We start from the raw sequence: 18717 nt of genomic DNA on the forward strand, positions 1-18717 counted from the left end.
CGTCGTCTTTGCAACCCATAGATATGTGTAATGCCAAGTTGTGGTCTCTTCCCTCCTCGGGGAGATCAGAGTCACAGAAACTCAAGTTGTTACAAGCAGTGATGTTTGCAACAATGCTATCGAATTGTTCTATTGTGACATCATGATCCACATATGCCACATCCAAAACCTTCTACAGAGCCTCTCGGTGTGGTTCTGAATTTAAAAGCAAGGATAACACAGATATCTTGGATGGCGTTTGTAGAAGCTGGTCTACAACATTGTACTCGCTCCTTTTGATGAGCCTTAGCATCTCATCGCAGTCTTCTTTCACATTTCCGCTTGGGCCAACAGAAGTAGGAGTTATCAATGTAGAGGAGGGCTTAACAACAAGTGTCGGATTCGGAGTGCTCACAGCATTCCCGATCGGGCGCTCAACAGAATCAACAGTAGTTTGAGGTTTTGGCAGCGCTGAAAACACACGACCGTTGCGGGTCAAACCACTAGCATCCGCAATGTTAACAACAGAGGAAGATGGTAAGGACACCTCTTTCCCATTTTCTACAGCGACAGCATTGTAGCGATAGGGAATTTCTTTTTCGGAAGAGTACGGTACTGGTCCGGCTGGCTTGATGGTTAATGCAGGAGAAACCTTCTGCTTGCTACTATCATATTTGATAATAACGGGCTCGGGGATCCGAAACACTAGAGAAATTACGTTGACCTCATCAGCATCTTCGTCAACATTCCTATTTTGAAGGATCTTAATAACTCCTTCATCCAGCATTTCTTGAACATCTTTGCGCACCTGGCGACAACCTCTTTGGTTGACAGAACAGACTCGGCATCTATCGTGGTCATGCTCATAATGACTATAATCACATAGCAAATGATGCATCTCGACCAGAGACTGTCGAATATGACTGACATATTTGACTTTGTATTTGCCAGGGCAGCCCTGGACCATGTTGACAGATTTCCCATGCTCGGGCAATGGGTTCTTCTTCACATTAGGACCTACATCCTCAAAACACAGAATGCCACACCTCACAAGGTCCTGAACCTTGGTCTTCAAAGGGTAACAATTCTCCACGTCGTGGCCAGGAGCACCAGAATGGTAAACATAATGTAATTCAGGCTTATACCACCACTGGGGGTTAGCAGGTATAACCGGTGGGTCTCGCGGAGTAATCAACTTCCTCTCTATCAAAGAGGGATATAATTCTGCATATGTCATTGGAATAGGATCGAAGGTGACCCTTTTCCTCTCGTAACTCGTGCTGGTTTGATTACTATTTCGAGGCTGGTAGGCCTGCTGTTGCGGACGGTGTTGCTGATGTTGATACTGCGGATGTGGTTGCTGATTGTTGTTATGTTGCTGATACTGTTGATTGTCTCTGAAAACAGGTGCTATATGAGCTACCTGGTGCTGGTTACCGGCGGGACGCACGGTCTTCCTCCTCGCAGAGGGTCTTCTTGGTTTCACATGGGAGATCACAGCATGTGCCTCTCCCTCTTTCTTCTTTGCAAACGCCCCATAACGTTTGGCAGAAGAGCCTTCTTCTCTGGTCAGACGTCCTTCTCTAACCCCTTCTTCTAGACGCATCCCCATATTCACCATCTCGGTGAAGTCAGAAGGAGCGCTAGCAATCATCCGCTCATAATAAAAAGAACTTAAGGTCTTCAAAAAGATCTTAGTCATCTCTTTCTCTTCTAGCGGAGGCACGATTTGTGCTGCTAACTCTCGCCACCTCTGGGCGTACTCTTTAAATGTTTCCTTGTCCTTCTGGGACATGGCCCTCAATTGATCCCTATCGGGAGCTATATCCACATTATACTTGTACTGCTTGACGAAGGCCTCGCCAAGATCGTTGAAGGATCGGATGTTCACACTGTCTAATCCCATGTACCAACGCAGAGCGGCACCGGACAGACTGTCCTGAAAGTAGTGGATGAGCAACTGGTCATTGTCGGTCTGAGTCGACATCTTCCTGGCATACATGACTAGGTGGTTGAGAGGACAAGTATTTCCCTTGTATTTTTCAAAGTCAGGGACCTTGAATTTCGCAGGGATCTTCACATTGGGAACCAAGCAGAGTTCGGCAGCAGACTTGCAGAAAAGATCCTTTCCTCTGAGAGTTTTCAATTCCTTGCGAAGCTCAAGAAATTGATCATTCATAGCATCCATCTTCTCATAGACATCCGAGCCTTCAGATGGCTCAGAATGATAGATGGTGTCGTCTACCCTGGGCAGAGTATGCACGACAGGAGGAGGAACAACAAGGACCAGGCTAGATGCCGGCATAGAAGCAAAGGTGGGAGCAGGACCCTCAGGCATGAAATTGGGAGGCATCCCCCACGGGAATCCGGCTGGCATGGCCGTTGGAGCAAAGTGTGCACTGGCTGCAGGCACAGTTGAGGAGACAATCTCAGAGATGACTGTCCTCTGGGGAGGAGTTGAAGTTGTCGGAGAAGACTGGCTCTGAGCAGCCATGAATGACTCCATCAAGGCACTCAATCTGGCCACCTCCTCTTTCAGCTCGCGGTTCTCTTGTTCTAGATAATCCATCAGTCTTGAAATGTTGGCTCTGGTGTAGTACCGGTGAGTCAGCTTGTTTTCAAAATAAATGAAGAACACAGAGTTAGACCACAGGACAAGAAGCCGGGAACAAAACCTGCTTATGCACATGATGCATGCAATGCTCGTGCATATGATTTTTTTTTATTTCAAAGGAAATTTTAGGGTTCTACTTGCAAAAAAATTTGGAAATATTAAACATTTATCACATATGGAAATATCTCATCAAATAATATCGGGGAAAAGAAATACAACATTGTCAACCATATACAGGAGAAAAGGAAAATAATTGTCCTATGGATCCCTAGAAACAATCATCTAAAGCTCGGGACACAGGAAGATAGGATGCACGAAGCTTCTTCACTTCCCTCTCGTAGGCTGCCTCCATATCTGCCTTTTCCTTGGCGAGTCGGTCGTACTTCCTCTTCCAAAACTTGGAAGACTGAGGAAGTAGAGAAGTCCATGCATCATCAGGATCATCAATAACCTGATGTTCGAGGAACTCTATCAAAGCATCCTTCTCCTTGATCTGCTGAAGCAACTCTTCTCGTTCACGGATCCAAGCATGTGATCAGTCTTTGTCTCTCAACTCCTCTATTCCTTGGTTAGGGAGGGTTGAAGGCTCAGCCATAACCAAAGGTGTAGGTCTTGGATACTCGTACGACATGAGATACTCAGACGCTCTCTTCCTAACCCAAGCAGTGTAAGGCCCCAAAGCGACATAGTTCTTAGGACCCAACTCATTCTTTCCTTTCCTATGAATCTTGCGCCAAGCACGGACCATTCTGCCCTTCAAGCCTTGGGGATCTTTACCCTCCTGAAAGAACACACCCTCTAAAAAAATGTTATTAGGTTTATCCTTTAGGGGGAACCCAAGCTGACGACGTGCCAAAACAGGGTTGTAGTTAATCCCACCACATGTACCAAGAAAAGGTACATTGGAGAATTCACCACAAGAGTCGATAATCTGCACACCATCATACACACGGTTATACCAAGAGATATCATCATTAGTGAGAGACATAAGTCTCGTGGACCACCGTAGGCATCCCTTGTTCTCCTTGAAAGCGATCGTTTGCGGTAAGTGAGAAATAAACCACTTATACAACAGAGGCAAACAGCACACAATGGCACCACCACCCTTTGCATTCCTCATATGCAAAGAGAAATAGGTATCACCCAACAGATTCGGAACAGGATTAAGAGTAGAGAAAATCCTAATAGCGTTCACATCCACAAACTTGTCGAGGTTGGGGAACAAAATTAACCCATAAATGAGAAGTACAAATATGGCTTCAAAGGCATCCTCACTCATGGCCTTCCCATATACAGTAGCTTGAGCAATGAGGAACTCAGAAGGGAGACCTTGAATTCCACCTTTGGTAGTCATATGAGCACCAACCAGAGATTCATCTATGTGCAACATGTCAGCTATCTCTTGAGAAGTAGGAATACTCTCCAAGCCACTGAACGACAACTGGTCTAGAATAGGTATACCCATAAGATAGGCATACTCCTCAAGTGTAGGCAAAAGTTGGAAATCCGGAAACGTGAAGCAGCGGTACAAGGGATCATAAAACTGCACCAATACACTCATCAACCCTTCGTCCACCTGAGTAGTCAGAAGAGAAAGAAGCTTCCCAAAACGAGCCTTGAAACCCAAGGGATCTAATACATAGGATGTCAGATTCCTTAACTCTTTCAGATCTGGTAGTTTGAAACTGTATTTCTTTGTATTTCTCCTTTGTCTTTCCATGTCTGGAAATTTTGCAAATAAAACCCCCTTAAGTTCCTTGAAAATTTTCTTCATTATTGATAATATGAATGCAAATGAGTGCATGAATGCATGAATGCAACAATCACACTCAAGGATCAAGCAAAGCACACCAAACAAAGGTCATGGGATAGATCATATCATCCTTAATATAAATCATCCATTTTGGTGGATTATGGTTTACACCTTATCAACACCCAAGTTCCATTGATATTAAGGATACATGAACGGATCAACCATGAATCAAGGGTTTGTTGCAAGTCACGAGCATGGAGTTTCGGTTAAAAACCACCCCAAAGGGAATGTACTAGAGTTTAAACCTGCCAAACATGTTCTAAAAGAGGTTCCCATAGTCATCATCCCATCTTTCGGATATTATCGGAGAAACGACTACTCGTATTCCAAAAATATTCTCAAGAGGGACTCCTATGAGTGTAGTATCATGTAACAATCGTATCAAATCTTAAATTTGAACGACTTTCGCACTACATCCTAAGAATAGGCCAAGATGGGCTTGGTAAACTAAGGTCCTTGGCTTCTAAGGTCTATATTCGAAAGAGTAATGCCTAACCACAACTTACTTGTGTGACATTATTGATCCCAACATGACCTCCGCCAAGTGAATGGACTTGCAAGTCAACTTGCTAAGGAATAACTCCACACAAGTCAACAAGACTACGTCATTCTCCTATCCTAAGTGCACTCGAGTCCGGGTATAGAACTCATCTCACAAAGATTACCAAGCATACAAGGAATTAAGATCAAGCAATTCAATCATTACATACAATACAGTAATCCCAAATTGCACAAAAATATGTCACAAAACAATATAATACAACAAGCATGAAAAGTTGGCAAAACCCACTAGGCAAAGATTCATCCCCAGCAGAGTCGCCACTTTTCTGTAGCGGGGTATTCGTTACCATTAGAGATATTGACTAAATTCAAGGTAAACCATACAAGTCGAGTCGCCACCACACTTCTATTTATCCAAAGGAATGGTTAGAAAGCAAACAAAAACCTAATAGTTTTAACAAAAAAACTAGTAAAAGAAAACAGAGATCTGGGTAAGGGGGTTGGTTATGCAATGGGAAGGTATTAGGCACCCAAAACATCCTAGGTACTCCTAGGGAGCCCTTTTCATACTTGTTGTAAAGGTTGTTGTCTTGTGAAAAATTTGTTTGTGCAAACATGATTGAAGAGAATGTACAAGTTATTTACATTTTGTGTTTGGATGGATAAACCCATTGCCTACGTACCATCTTATAAAAGATTAGCATCAAAACCTCGTAGTTCGGGGTAAAAATCTCAAAAAAAAACAAATTGGTGAATTGATTGGTCCAAAAGCCTTAAGATCTTTTGTTATCAAAGGGAGAAAACTCAACCAAACCACAAATCCACCATGTGAGGATAGCTTCAACATGCTAGTGAGGGGTTAACCCTATAATAAGCATGGAAGACTCATTGTCCATCACTAAGGATATAGGTGAGTATTACATCTACCACAAGGATAACTCAAACCTAATAGTTAAAGGTTATAAAAAAAACTTGATTAAGGAGGTGGCCATTGGAACCACAAAAGACATTTGAATGGGTTATATTTACCAATTAGAAGTATATACAAAAATGGTCAAAGTTGACTTAAGGATTCAATTCAAAGTAAGTATTATGAAAAGAAGGTTTGAAAATCAAAAGCATAAGGCTTAGGTTTCTAATGTTGAAAACAAAGATTAAATGTTTGCAGAAAGAGTTTTGGCTTGGGTTAGAGTGGAGAGAAGAAGAAGAAGGGCTAAGTCCTAGGTAAAACAAAAAGGAGAAAAGGATAAAGAAACAAAACCACAATGGAGTTCCTCTCTTGAGATCATATTGATGATCCAAGTAGCTCCCATCCTTTGGAATAAGCAATCACACAAAGTATAAGCAATCAAACAAGTCTCTTAAGAGATCCTCAATGTGTCTTGTGTCTTTCACTTTGAATGAACATGGCAATGGTCCTCCAATTAAGTTCAAGTAGAATTTCCTAGCACAAGAGCACACACATCAAAAGTTTCATGAAGTAAACCAAGAATGGACAAGAGTGAGTTTAGAGATTTGGTACTTCTAATCCATCTTCATCATTAAGGTCCATTTACTCCAATTTTGCATAAGGAAAGTCCTAGAATCTAAGTCCAATTCTCCATTCTTTGCATAGGGAAATTCCTAGAAACTAAGTCCATTTCTTTGCATTTGGTTCACAACAATCAAAACAAAACACAAGCATAATAATATATACACAATTATGTGCTCAAGTGAGCAAAAGGCAAATGGCATTAACATAAACATGTGCTCAAGTGAGCAAAGAGAAAAAGCAAATGGATAATATGTTCAAGAATAGTAAATTGCATAAAAGTAAAGAGCAAAAAGTAAATGTTAATTGTTAGTGGTTAGTGTTAGTAGTTAGTGTACCATAAGGCAAATTTAGCGCTATGTTAAGCAATCGTAATTGGACTTATGTAGAAGTCACAACTATCTGAGGTCGGTCAATAATAATGTAGGCAACAACACAAGTTAGAAGTCTTGATTAGTGAACCAAGTTCCAACAACTTGCCATGCCAAAAAGAAAAAGAGAATTGATCTTGTATTGGTTTAAGCCTTTTGCATGATTTAGGAAACAACATATCCTTAATGCAAAGTCATTCACTTGATCAATTGATCAAGATGAATTAGGTTTGGATCAAGGAAGATTAAGTCTCCCTAATCAATACTAACTTATCAATCTTCAACTCATTGATCAAAAAGAAAATAAGAAGGGGAAGGAGAAGGAGATGGATAATGGAAATAAGAATGGCAAAAATACAAATGCATTAAGTGAAATAAAATGTACCAATCATCATATGTTGACCGATAACATTGAAAGTCAAGGTCAAACAATCAAAAATAGAAGTGAGATGAAGATTGGAAGTCAAGAAATTAACAAAACATTTTTTGGCATTTTTTAATATTAAAATAAACTTGAATTAAAAATAATGGAAAGGTCAAACTTCAAAATCACTTCAAATCAACCTTGAAAGGTCCAAGTAATTTATCCTAAGTTCAACAAGGTCAAACAAGGTTTGACAAAAAATTTCAGCATTTTTAAAAGTCAGAAACTATTTTTAATCAATTAAAAATGAATAAAAATAACCTAATTGGACTAAAATCTCAAATAAATCTCAAATCAATTATAAAATTGATGAGAATATTTTTTATAGATTCATCATCATTCAAATAGGTTAGGAAAATATTTTTGTATTTTTTGAATATCAAAAACTATTTAAAATGAATTAAAAATAACCAGAAAAGAGAAAATCACAAAAAATATTAAATGACAAAATAAAAAATATTAAAAATCAGAAATAGAAACTAGAATTTATTTGGAGACTAATGCAATTGGTCCCATAATTTTTGGATTAAAAATGAGAGAGATATTGATTTTTGAAATAAAAGGGAATAAACAAAATAAAATCAGAAATTGAAATAATATGAAAAATCAGGGATCGTTGGATGTGTTTCATTAATTGACGTGGCACATCAAATGGTACAGAGGCGCGCGCTCACCATGAGTCTAGGTCAATGCGTAACACACAACATTAAAATAAATCATAACAATTAAAGGCCAAGATCAAATCTGGAAAATTAATCCAAGGGTCCACAATGCATCTGGCAATGGGACGACCACCGGAGCCACCTTCTTCTCCGGTGAGCTTGGATTTTCCGGCCAAAATTGCAGAGATCCAAAAGGCAACCAAAATGCACGATCCATACCTCTTTAGAAAGCTGGGATGATGTACATCATCCCTGTGCCACTCAATTCCACTCAAGATCTCTATGTTGAGAGAAATCAGAGATGGAAGTTCTGTGGTGTTCATCATGAACTCAATGGATTTCAAAAATTAAATGCATAATCATGATACCTCTATTGAGAGGACTTCAGCCAACACAAGATCCAAGCAAATAGGTCAATGGATGATGAGATTCGAAGAAAATACCAGTTGAAGAGTAAGCTTGATTTCTGGAAACTTGAGCTCGATTCCTTGATTTCTTTGCCAAAATAGAAGATCAATGAGTTGAAGGATGAAGGTTTAGAAGCTTTAGATCCAAGGGTTCAACCAGATGTAGTTGAATTTTGGATCTGAAAAATTTGAAAGAAAGTGAGATAGCTTCCTTGGTATTGGTTATGGTTTCAGTTGTGCAACATTTCTGGCGCCATTAGGTTGAGGAAGAGTGAGGCTGAACAACTATATATATAGCAATTGGCAAAGGCAATGCATGAAAATTTCATGTGCATGGATGAAGAGGGCCTCCATGCATGGGCCTGTACAGGCGCATGGAGGGCCCAAATCTAATTGATTTGGCAAGCTTAACATCAACATATTGGTTTTGGACGTGCAGATATGATGTAATTGGATTATGCATGAAGTTTGAATCAAGTTTCCATAAATGCACCAAAATATTCCCTTCCTCGAAAATGCCATTTGCCAAATCCAAACATGATCATGTGAGTAATGGCTGGAAAGGTCTTGGTGTAAGGAACAATTGTTATGTTGGACAAAAATCCATTTGAAGTGTGGAAATTTATGAAATTTGAGTTTAAAGTGTAATGTGCAAAACATGTCAAGGCAAAGTTTCTAAATTTGGCCAAAGTTCAAGCCCTTCTGTTTTGCTTATGCAAGCCCCAAATCGAAAAACCTCCAACATAAAAGTTGTAGATCTTTTCAAGGCAATCAAGATGGACTTAAATTTTTCATCATTTGGATTTTTGATGAAGAAGTTATGGGCACCTGAAGTTGGATTTTTTTACCTTTTAATGCATTTGGACCAAAAGGACCTATAATATCTTGCATTATCACATGTATTTCCTTTGATATTTTGAAATTTTGCTCAACATAACATTTGAATTAGACATCTTAAGATTTCCAATTCATTTGATCCCACCTCAAAATAATAAAAAATGAATGAGTTATGTCCTTGGGAAGTTGACCCAAAATTAAGGTTTCAGTCAAAATGACCTATAATGTATTGGAATGATAGATGGCCTTCCAAGGTTCAAATCAATTTTTTATGAACATGAAAGTTGTTCATATTGTCCTTAAGAACATGTTTTCTTTTGGAACCATCTCCATTTGACCAACACATAAAAAGTTAGGTCTCAGTGCATTTCAAAATAGTCAGATGAATTGACTGATCAACTTCTCAAGTCCACAACCCATATCTTGATGAATTGATGATTGAGGACACTCAAATATGTTCAAATATGCATGAAATGGTAAATTAAATAACTTCCCTTGATTTTATTTGATCATGGGTTGAGGTTGCTTCATGAGCAAGGCATTGTTGTACACAGATGAATTAGGGTTTCTTGAAGAACAAGACCTCAAACCCTTTGACTTGCTTTGATCAAAATGATGAATTGAGATACTAGGGAGGAATATTTGATGGATGAGAGATTTGGGAACCATTACCATTCTTGCTTTCATCTTCTCTTGGCCATGTCATTGCACAGATGATCTCCTAGAAGCTTTGAACCTTGTGATTGCTCAAGCTACAAACAAAAGATGTTAGTGACATATTTTTTGTGCTTTTGGTTAGTAAACAAAAATTAAGAAAGAAAAGCAATGATATACAATTCAAACATGCTTAGTGATCTCAAACCACTCACAAGGAGTCCCACCCAAAGGCAAGGGGAACCAAGATGCTTATGATCCTTGAGGCAATGCAAATGCAATGTTATGATGCCATGAGAGATCTTAGGGCCAAAATTGGGGTCTTACAAATTGCTCCATGACTCTTCGCTGTTATCTCTTCGATCAGATTCACCATCCATGTTGTTTTACATGCACAAAGAGAAGCAACTATGTATTCTGCTTCGCATGATGATAATGCCACTACTGGCTATTTGCTCAAACTCCAAGCAACTGGTGCATCACTTAGCATAAACCCATAGCCAGCTGTGGATTTTTGATCCTCAACATCACTACACCAACTTGAGTCGGTGTATCCCACTAATTTGCATTCTTTTTCTTCATCAGTTGCAGGAAACAAAATGCCATAGTCGAGAGTTCCTTTCAGATACCTTAGTATCCTCTTCGCCGCTGCTAGATGTGATACATTTGGCTTCTGCATGAACCTACTTACCATACCTACACTATATGTTACATCATGCCTTGTCTGAAAAAGGTATCAAAGTGACCCAATAAGTATTCTGTAATGGGTTGGGTCGACATCATCTTCATTTGAATCTTTCGACAGTTGTAATCTAGGACCAGCTGGAGTCAAAGTTGGGTTGCAATCTTGCATCTCAAATCTCTTGAGTATTTTTCCTGCATACCTTCTTTAATGCATAAAAACCTCTACCACTCTTGTAGAATTCGATGTCAAGGAAATATGAAATGTCACCCAGATCTAACATTTCGAATTCCTATCACCTTTGAATTCTTCGATCTCCTTCTTGCAACTACCTGTTATCAACAGGTCATCGACATAGAGGCATAGTATAAGCAATTAATTCTTGTTTCTTCTTACATATACTCCATGTTCAGATTTTCACTTTACAAATTCCTTCTCCCTTAGAAAGCCATATATCTTATTGTTCCAAGCTCTTGGAGCTTGTTTAAGTCCGTACATGGCTTTATGCAGCTTGTACACTTTTCTTTTTTTGCCATGTTTCACAAACCCAGCTGGTTGTGCAACATAAACTTCTTCTTCTAAGGGGCCATTAAGGAATGCACATTTCACATCCAACTGACACATCTGCGAGTTGTTCATGTTTGCTAGACCAATAACCAACCTGATTGTTTCGATCCTAGCAACAGGTGAAAAAACTTCATCGATGTCGATTCCTTCTTTCTGAAGAAATCCTTTCGCCACAAGTCTCGCCTTGTGTCGAGTCATTTCTCCCCTGGGATTCAACTTCACCTTGTATACCCACTTCACATCGATTTCCTTCTTGTCTTGGGGCAATTCTACAAGTGACCTAGTGTTGTTAACTTCGATTGACTTCAGCTCTTCATCCATTTTGAATCTTTCAATGCCTTAGCTGCATTGATAGGTTTGACATATGCGTAGAAAGCATAATGTACCAGCTCACCTTCTTCATTGACCACATCATCTGATGTAATCACACATTCTTGCAACCTTGCAGGTATGTATCTTGTTCTTTGAGGTATGCTTATGCTTGCTCCACCTCTGACTTCTTCCTGTCAAACTTCTCTTTCGACTTCACTAGCTGGTTTATCACAAAAGATTCTTACTGAATCTTTCTTGACATTCTTAGTCCAGTTTCACTTCTTAAGCTCATCTATGATCACGTGCCTACTGATCACCACTTGCTTATTCACTGGGTCTAATAACTTGTATCCTCTAGTCGAATGATATCCTATCCGGATCATCTGACTCGACTTATCATCTAGTTTTCTTCTCAATTGATCTGGCACATGTCTATGTGCTATATATTTAAACACCCTCAGATGACTCAATCTAGGTTTGACACCAGACCAACATTTTTCTGGCGTGATTCCTTCTAGCTTCTTCGTCGGACATCTGTTCAGGATATATGTCATAGTCGACACATCTTCTCCCCATAATTCTTTAGGTAGATGCTTTCCTTTCAACATACTTCTAACCATATTCATGATGGTTCTATTCTTCCTTTCTGCGACTATATTTTGTTGTGGAGTGTAGGGTGGCACCACCTCATGCACAATCCCTTCTTTCACACATAATGCGTCAAAGTCTTTCAACATATATTCTCCACCACCATCAATTCTCAAAATCTTGATCTTTCGACCGCTCTGTCTTTCGACCATAGATTTAAACTTGGAAAATATCTCGATCACTTCACTTTTCTTCTTGATCAGATAAGACCACAGTTTTCGGCTGAAATCATCTATGAATGTAACAAAGTATTTGTTACCTCCAATAGAGTCCACCTGGAGAGGACCACATACATCAAAGTATATGCCTTCAAGAATTTCCTTCGACCTGCTTCATGCATCCTTACTGAAGTTGTTCTTATGATGCTTCGCCTACACACATTCTTGACACACTTCGCTTGGAATGTCGATTTCTGGTATTCCTGAAACCATATTTCTTCTCTTCAAATCTCTGATGTCTTTGAAATTGAGATGACCAAGTCTATAATGCCATATCCATTCATCTCTGTTGGCTGCTGTTGCAAGACATTTATGCTCCATCACATTTAGTTCAATCTTGAAGGTTCTAATATGAGACATTTAAGCCTTCAAGATCAACCTTCCATTTGAGTCGAGAACTCTCATCATCTTGTCTTTGATCGACACTTTGTAGTTCTTTTCGACTAACTGCCCTATGCTGAGAAAATTACTCTTCATGCCTGGTATGTACAACACATTTGAAATTACTGACCTCTTGCCATCTTTCCTCATAATCAGAACATCACCAACACCTTCAGCTGCTAGAGTGTTGTCATTTGAAAATTTCACCATGTTATTCATTGAGGGTTTTATGTTGACAAACCAATCTTTCCTTCCAGACATGTGTGATGAGCATCATGAGTCCAAGTACCAGTGGTCCTTGAATCTCTATTCATTTCTTGTTGTAACCATAAACAACGTCTCTTCTTCTTCATGTTTTGCCAGCTTTGCATAATTTTCTTGATTCTTCTGCTTTTCTGGACAATCACTAGAATAGTGACCATACTTCTAACAACTGTAACACTAAATGTGACTTTTGTATGGCTTTTTACCACCACCTTTTCCTCTACCGGCAACATCACCTCTTTGGTTGCCTTGGTTCCAGGGGTTTTCTCTGATTCGACCAGTTTCCTTCTTGCTGATTTCGACCAGTCGAATTGTTGTAGCCTCTTCTGCCTTTGTTGCCATTCTAACTTCATTTGCCTTTTCTTTATTTTACAGATTGAGCTTGCAAAGCCATATCACTCTTCAACTTTCCTACAACTCTTTCAACTATTCTTTGTTCATGAGATTCAAACATCCCTTGAAGCTCTTCCTTTGTCAGTTTTGACAAATCCTTTGACTCTTCTATGGCTACTACCACGTGGTCGAACTTTGGAGCCAACGACCTCAAGATCCTTCCAACAACAGATCTTGATGTCAACACTTCTCCACATACCTCGATTTTATTCGCCAATTTCGTAACCATGGTGAAGAAATCAATTATGCTTTCATTATCTTCCATTTGAAGCAATTCATACATTCTTTTGTGAGTTTGTAATCTCACCTCTTTCACCTTCTCCCCGCCTCCAAACGATTTCTCCAGAATTTCCCATGCTTCTTTTGCTGACTCTGCATCACTAACTTTTTAAAGTTATCTGCATCAACACATTGATAGATTATAAAGAGAGCTTTATAATCTTTCTTCTTCAATTCTTTATGTGCAACCTTTTCTTGATCTGTCGCATCTTCTACAAGCGTTGTTACTCCTTCCTTCATAAGATCCCAAAGATCTTGATAACAGAATACAACCTTTATCTGCTTGCACCAATTCTCATACTTGTTGTTCTTGAGAATCAGAAGATTTGCTGGAAAATGTCCGTTTAGATTTGCTGGAAAATCCCCCAAAACCTATAGAGAACTTCAATCAATCTTGATGAACAAGATTGTCATTACTCACACAATAACAACGAAGAGAGAAGAACAATGGAGAAAGAAAGAAAATAAAGAACAATGAAGGAGAAGAGGATTAAATTCTGCAGAGTTTCTCTCTGCCCACAAACTGTGGAAAACTTATTATTCTCTCTACAAAATATTGTGAATACAATGTTATGAATACTCTATTCACCTCATTACAAGAATAAATGTTACTCCCTCTATTTATAGATTTAGATTAACTTGAACCTCAAGGCAAAACGCAAAACTATAAAAGCCCAAAATAACTAACAGTAATAAAATAGACATAAGTCAAAATCTTGTGTGAGGCAACATGTTTCGACACTTCGCCACACTAACACAACTTAACATACTAGGTGGTTCGACACTCCCTTGTTTTTGTCGAGCAACCTGCTTCAACACAAAGAAATTTCAATTGAACAATATGTAATATCAATTTCAAATGACTTATAGATACTAATCATTAACATGTTAAACAGGGCCGGTTCTTTTCCTGTGCAAGTTGTGCAGTAGCACAGGGCCTCACTTTTTGTGGGGCCTCAAATTAACTATTATTAGTGAATATAAAAAAATTAATAAATAAAAATATTTTTGTATCACATATAATAAATAAAATATTAAATGCTGAAAAATAGCATATTTGGAAACCAAACGTTTTTTTTTCTCCTTTCTCACACGTTCTCACTTCTCTCTCCTCTCAAACGTTATTCTCTTCTCTCTTTCTCTGTTAGAGTTGTTTGAAACCAGAAAAAAATCTTATTTTTCATTTTCAATCCTCTCTTTTATCAGGTTAGTTTATTCAATGAGTTACTTTCCATTTATTTTTATTGTGATTATTTGATTTTGAAGGTAGAAAAAATAGTAATTTTAGATTTATTTTAAATTTTAGGGTGAAATCCTATTTTAGTTCCTGTATCAATATTGATTTTAGATTTTAGATTTTAGGGTGGAAATGAGGGTAACTTGTGTTCTTTATAAAATTATAATATATAAATAAATAAAATTTTAGGGTGAAATGAGATACTAGTATACTGTATATACTACTCAGTAGTATCAAAATTCAAAACAAGAATACTGTTGGTGTTGGTGGCGATTTTTATACCTACTTTTTCTCATAAGACCAAATTGCAATTTAGAATCTTTCAAAGCAAAATTAGTATGTACTAGTATTGATATTTTTTATGATTAATTTATAACTTATTTAATTAAATGTAATTTATTTTCTTACTATTAATTTATAATTTTCTTTTAATTTATAATTATTAATTTTTTATGGTACTATATTAGAGAAGAACACAACATAATAAAATATAATTGAATATTAATTAAAGTCTTTTCTCCATGATTTAATTACTAATACTTTTTGATGATTAATTTATAATTTCTTTTATTTAATGTCATTGATTTTTTTTTGTTATTGATGCAGGAACACAATTTCATAACAGGATAATTAGTAGATCATCGACGGACACAAAAGACATTGTGAGAAATTTCAGGTTTTTCTTATTATGCCTCCTAAGATGCCTCCTAAGAATAGAAAATTTGAATGTGGAAATGATAAACGTAAGAAAAAGAAAAACATTGGAGAGTTAATTCAATCTCAAGTAGGAGCTCTTGATAAATTTTTAATCAAAGAACCACAAGTTTCAAATGAAAGTCGTTATGTTGATAATATTAATAGTTTTCCTATTGAAAATGATAATCTTGATAGTGTGTCTATTGAAAATGATAATCTTGATAGTGTGCCCATTGAAAATGATAATCTTAATAGTGTGCCCATTGAAAATGATAATCTTGATAGTGTGCCAATTGTTGATGAAGTTAATAATGATGATGATGATGATAATGTTGATTATGATATATTTGATCCAAGAAATTGGGATCGTCTTCAACCTAAACTGATTGATTTATTAGTTGTGAAAGGTCCTAAAAGAGATCATTCTATTGTGAAGGGTCCTATAGATAGTTTGAATAGAAGTTTTACGGCTAATTTGTATACTAGAGCTTTAGCAAATGGAGAGGTGTGTGATAGAGATTGGCTTGTTTATTCGAAAGAGCTTGATAGAGTATTTTGTTTTTGTTGTAAAGTTTTTAAAAATGGGATTGTTAGGGGACAATTAACAAATGAGGGTTATAGTGATTGGGTACATGTTGGTGAAAGAATTAAAGAGCACGAGTTAGGTATGGAACATGTTAAAAATATGACTACTTGGTATGAGTATCGCAAAAGGCTGCAAATATTTCAAACTATTGAAAAAACAACTCAAAGATTAATTGAGAAAGAAAAGGATCACTGGAAAAATATTTTAAAAAGAGTTATTTCAATAGTGAAATTTCTTGCTAAACATAATTTAGACTTTCGTGGTTCTAAGGAGAAATTGTACGAAGATAGCAATGGAAACTTTTTGGGTTTGATTGAAATGTTAGCTGAATTTGACTCAATCATCCAAGAACATGTTAGATGTGTTACAACTCAAAAAGTTCATATTCATTATCTTGGGCATAACATACAGAATGAGTTGATTTCATTGCTTAGTTCTGCGATTAAAATTGAAATCATTAGAAAAATCAAACAGGCAAAGTATTTTTCAGTGATACTCGATTGTACTCCTGATGTTAGTCACCAAGAGCAGATGTCTTTGATAATAAGATATGTGTATATTTCTTCAGCTTCTGTTAGTATTGAGGAATCATTTTTAGGATTTTTGAATGTGAATGATACAAGTGGTCAGGGGCTTTTTGATGTTTTACAAAATGAATTGAAAGAACTTGGTCTCGACCTATTTGACGTGAGAGGGCAAGGTTATGATAATGGGTCCAATATGAAAGGAAAACACCAAGGTGTGCAAAATAGTTTTTTAGGCATAAATCCGAGAGCCTTTTATACTCCTTGTGGTTGTCATAGTCTTAATTTGGCATTATGTGATATGGCTAACTCTTGTATTAAAGCTAGGAATTTTTTTGGAGTTGTTCAACATATTTATACAATTTTTGCCAATTCTACTAAGAGATGGCAGATTTTGAAAGATAATGTAAAAGGGTTGACTCCAAAATCATTGTCATCCACTCGTTGGGAGAGTCGTGTAGAAAGTGTCAAAGCTATAAGAACTCAAATGTTAGAATTTACAGAAGCTTTGCTTGAAGTGTCAGAAAATGATCTTGATCCTAAAATACAAAATGAAGCTAAATCCTTAGCAACAAATGAGCTTGGTGATTTTGAGTTTTTGATGGCTATAATTATTTGGTTTGAAATATTATCTGCAATTAATTTTGTTAACAAGCTTTTACAGGAAAAGGATATGCTTATTGATGTTGCTATGCAAAAAATTAAGGGGTTGATTTCGTATTTTGAGGGATATAGAGAAATAGGTTTTTATAAGGTATTGATTAACGCTAAGGAAATTGCGGTGGAATTGAATATTGTCCCAATATTTCCTCAAAGGCGTATAATTAAAAGAAAAAGGCAATTTGATGAGAATTTGAATATCTCATCAGTCGAGCTATCAAAAGAAGAATCATCCAGGGTTAATTATTTTCTTTACCTTGTTGATCAAGCTATTGTTTCACTTAATAAGAGGTTTGAGCAATACCAAGAGTATGAAAGTATTTTTGGTTTCTTGTTTACTTCTCACAAGTTACAATCATTAGATAATGCAACTTTGAAGTCTTGTTGTACTAACTTTGAGCAGACATTGAAACATAATGAGCAATCTGATATTGATGGGAATGAATTTTTTGCAGAGTTGAAGTTACTAAGAGAAATGTTGCCTGAAGAAACCATAAGACCTACTGATATATTATTATTTTTAAAAGGCTTGAATTGTTTTCCTAATACAGTTATTGCATATAGAATCTTATTGACTATTCCTTTGACAGTTGCTTCTGCAGAAAGAAGTTTTTCAAAATTGAAGTTGTTAAAGACTTACTTGCGGTCTACCATGTCACAAGAAAGGCTTAATGGATTGACATTAATAACTATTGAAAATGATATTTTGGAGACAATAAAATATGAAGACTTAGTTGACGATTTTGCTTCAAAAAATGTTCGTAGGAAGGCTCTTTTTATGTAGTTAGATAATTTAAGTTGTAAGAAATGGTGTTAGTAGTTTAAACAATATCTTTGAACTTTTTGGTACTTCATTTGGCTAATATATAATTTTATCTTTTGTTTGTCATTTTTAATTTTATATATATATATATATATATATATATATATATATATATATATATATATATATATATATATATATATATATATTATATATATATATATATATATATATATATATATATATATATATATATATATATATATATATATATATATATATATATATATATATATATATATATATATGCCCATTTTTAAAATTAGAACCGGACATCTGAATTGATTGGGCCGGCCCTGATGTTAACGAGTACCGATATGAATGAAAATATAATATATTGTATTTTATATATTATATAACTGCTTAAGACTTCATTCCCCTGCATTGTCTCTTTTATATCACAATCTTTATAAAAAAAACATGCGATTGAGTACTATTTTTTAGATGAAAAATAAAGAAAAAGTTCATCTTACAGGAAATCAAGTTTAAATCATAATAACTTATTATTTGTAATAATCAACTTCGTTCAGATTTTGATTTATAAAGTTTGAATCTCAACCGTATTAAATCAAGTAATATATATACTATTTAAATTTGGAACTCTTTTTTTCTTACTGTATTTAAATTTGGAACCTATTCTTATCAACTTGGAAG

The 18717-nt window shown here is 36.5% G+C and overlaps 1 protein-coding gene across 1 annotated transcript in view; it reads left to right on the forward strand.

The window, feature by feature from the left end:
* Positions 1 to 18024, forward strand: part of LOC127094197 (uncharacterized) — a 171837-nt gene extending 153813 nt beyond the window's left edge. Inside the window, exons 3-5 of the mRNA XM_051033057.1 lie at positions 15381 to 15436; positions 15685 to 15975; positions 16084 to 18024. Of these exons, the coding sequence (XP_050889014.1) occupies positions 15381 to 15436; positions 15685 to 15975; positions 16084 to 18024 (2288 nt within the window). The remainder of the gene's footprint in view (positions 1 to 15380; positions 15437 to 15684; positions 15976 to 16083) is intronic.
* The last annotated feature ends 693 nt before the right edge of the window (positions 18025 to 18717 follow it).

The sequence above is a fragment of the Lathyrus oleraceus genome, chromosome 1, assembly GCF_024323335.1.
Source record: "Lathyrus oleraceus cultivar Zhongwan6 chromosome 1, CAAS_Psat_ZW6_1.0, whole genome shotgun sequence".
Classification (NCBI taxonomy): Eukaryota; Viridiplantae; Streptophyta; class Magnoliopsida; order Fabales; family Fabaceae; genus Lathyrus; species Lathyrus oleraceus.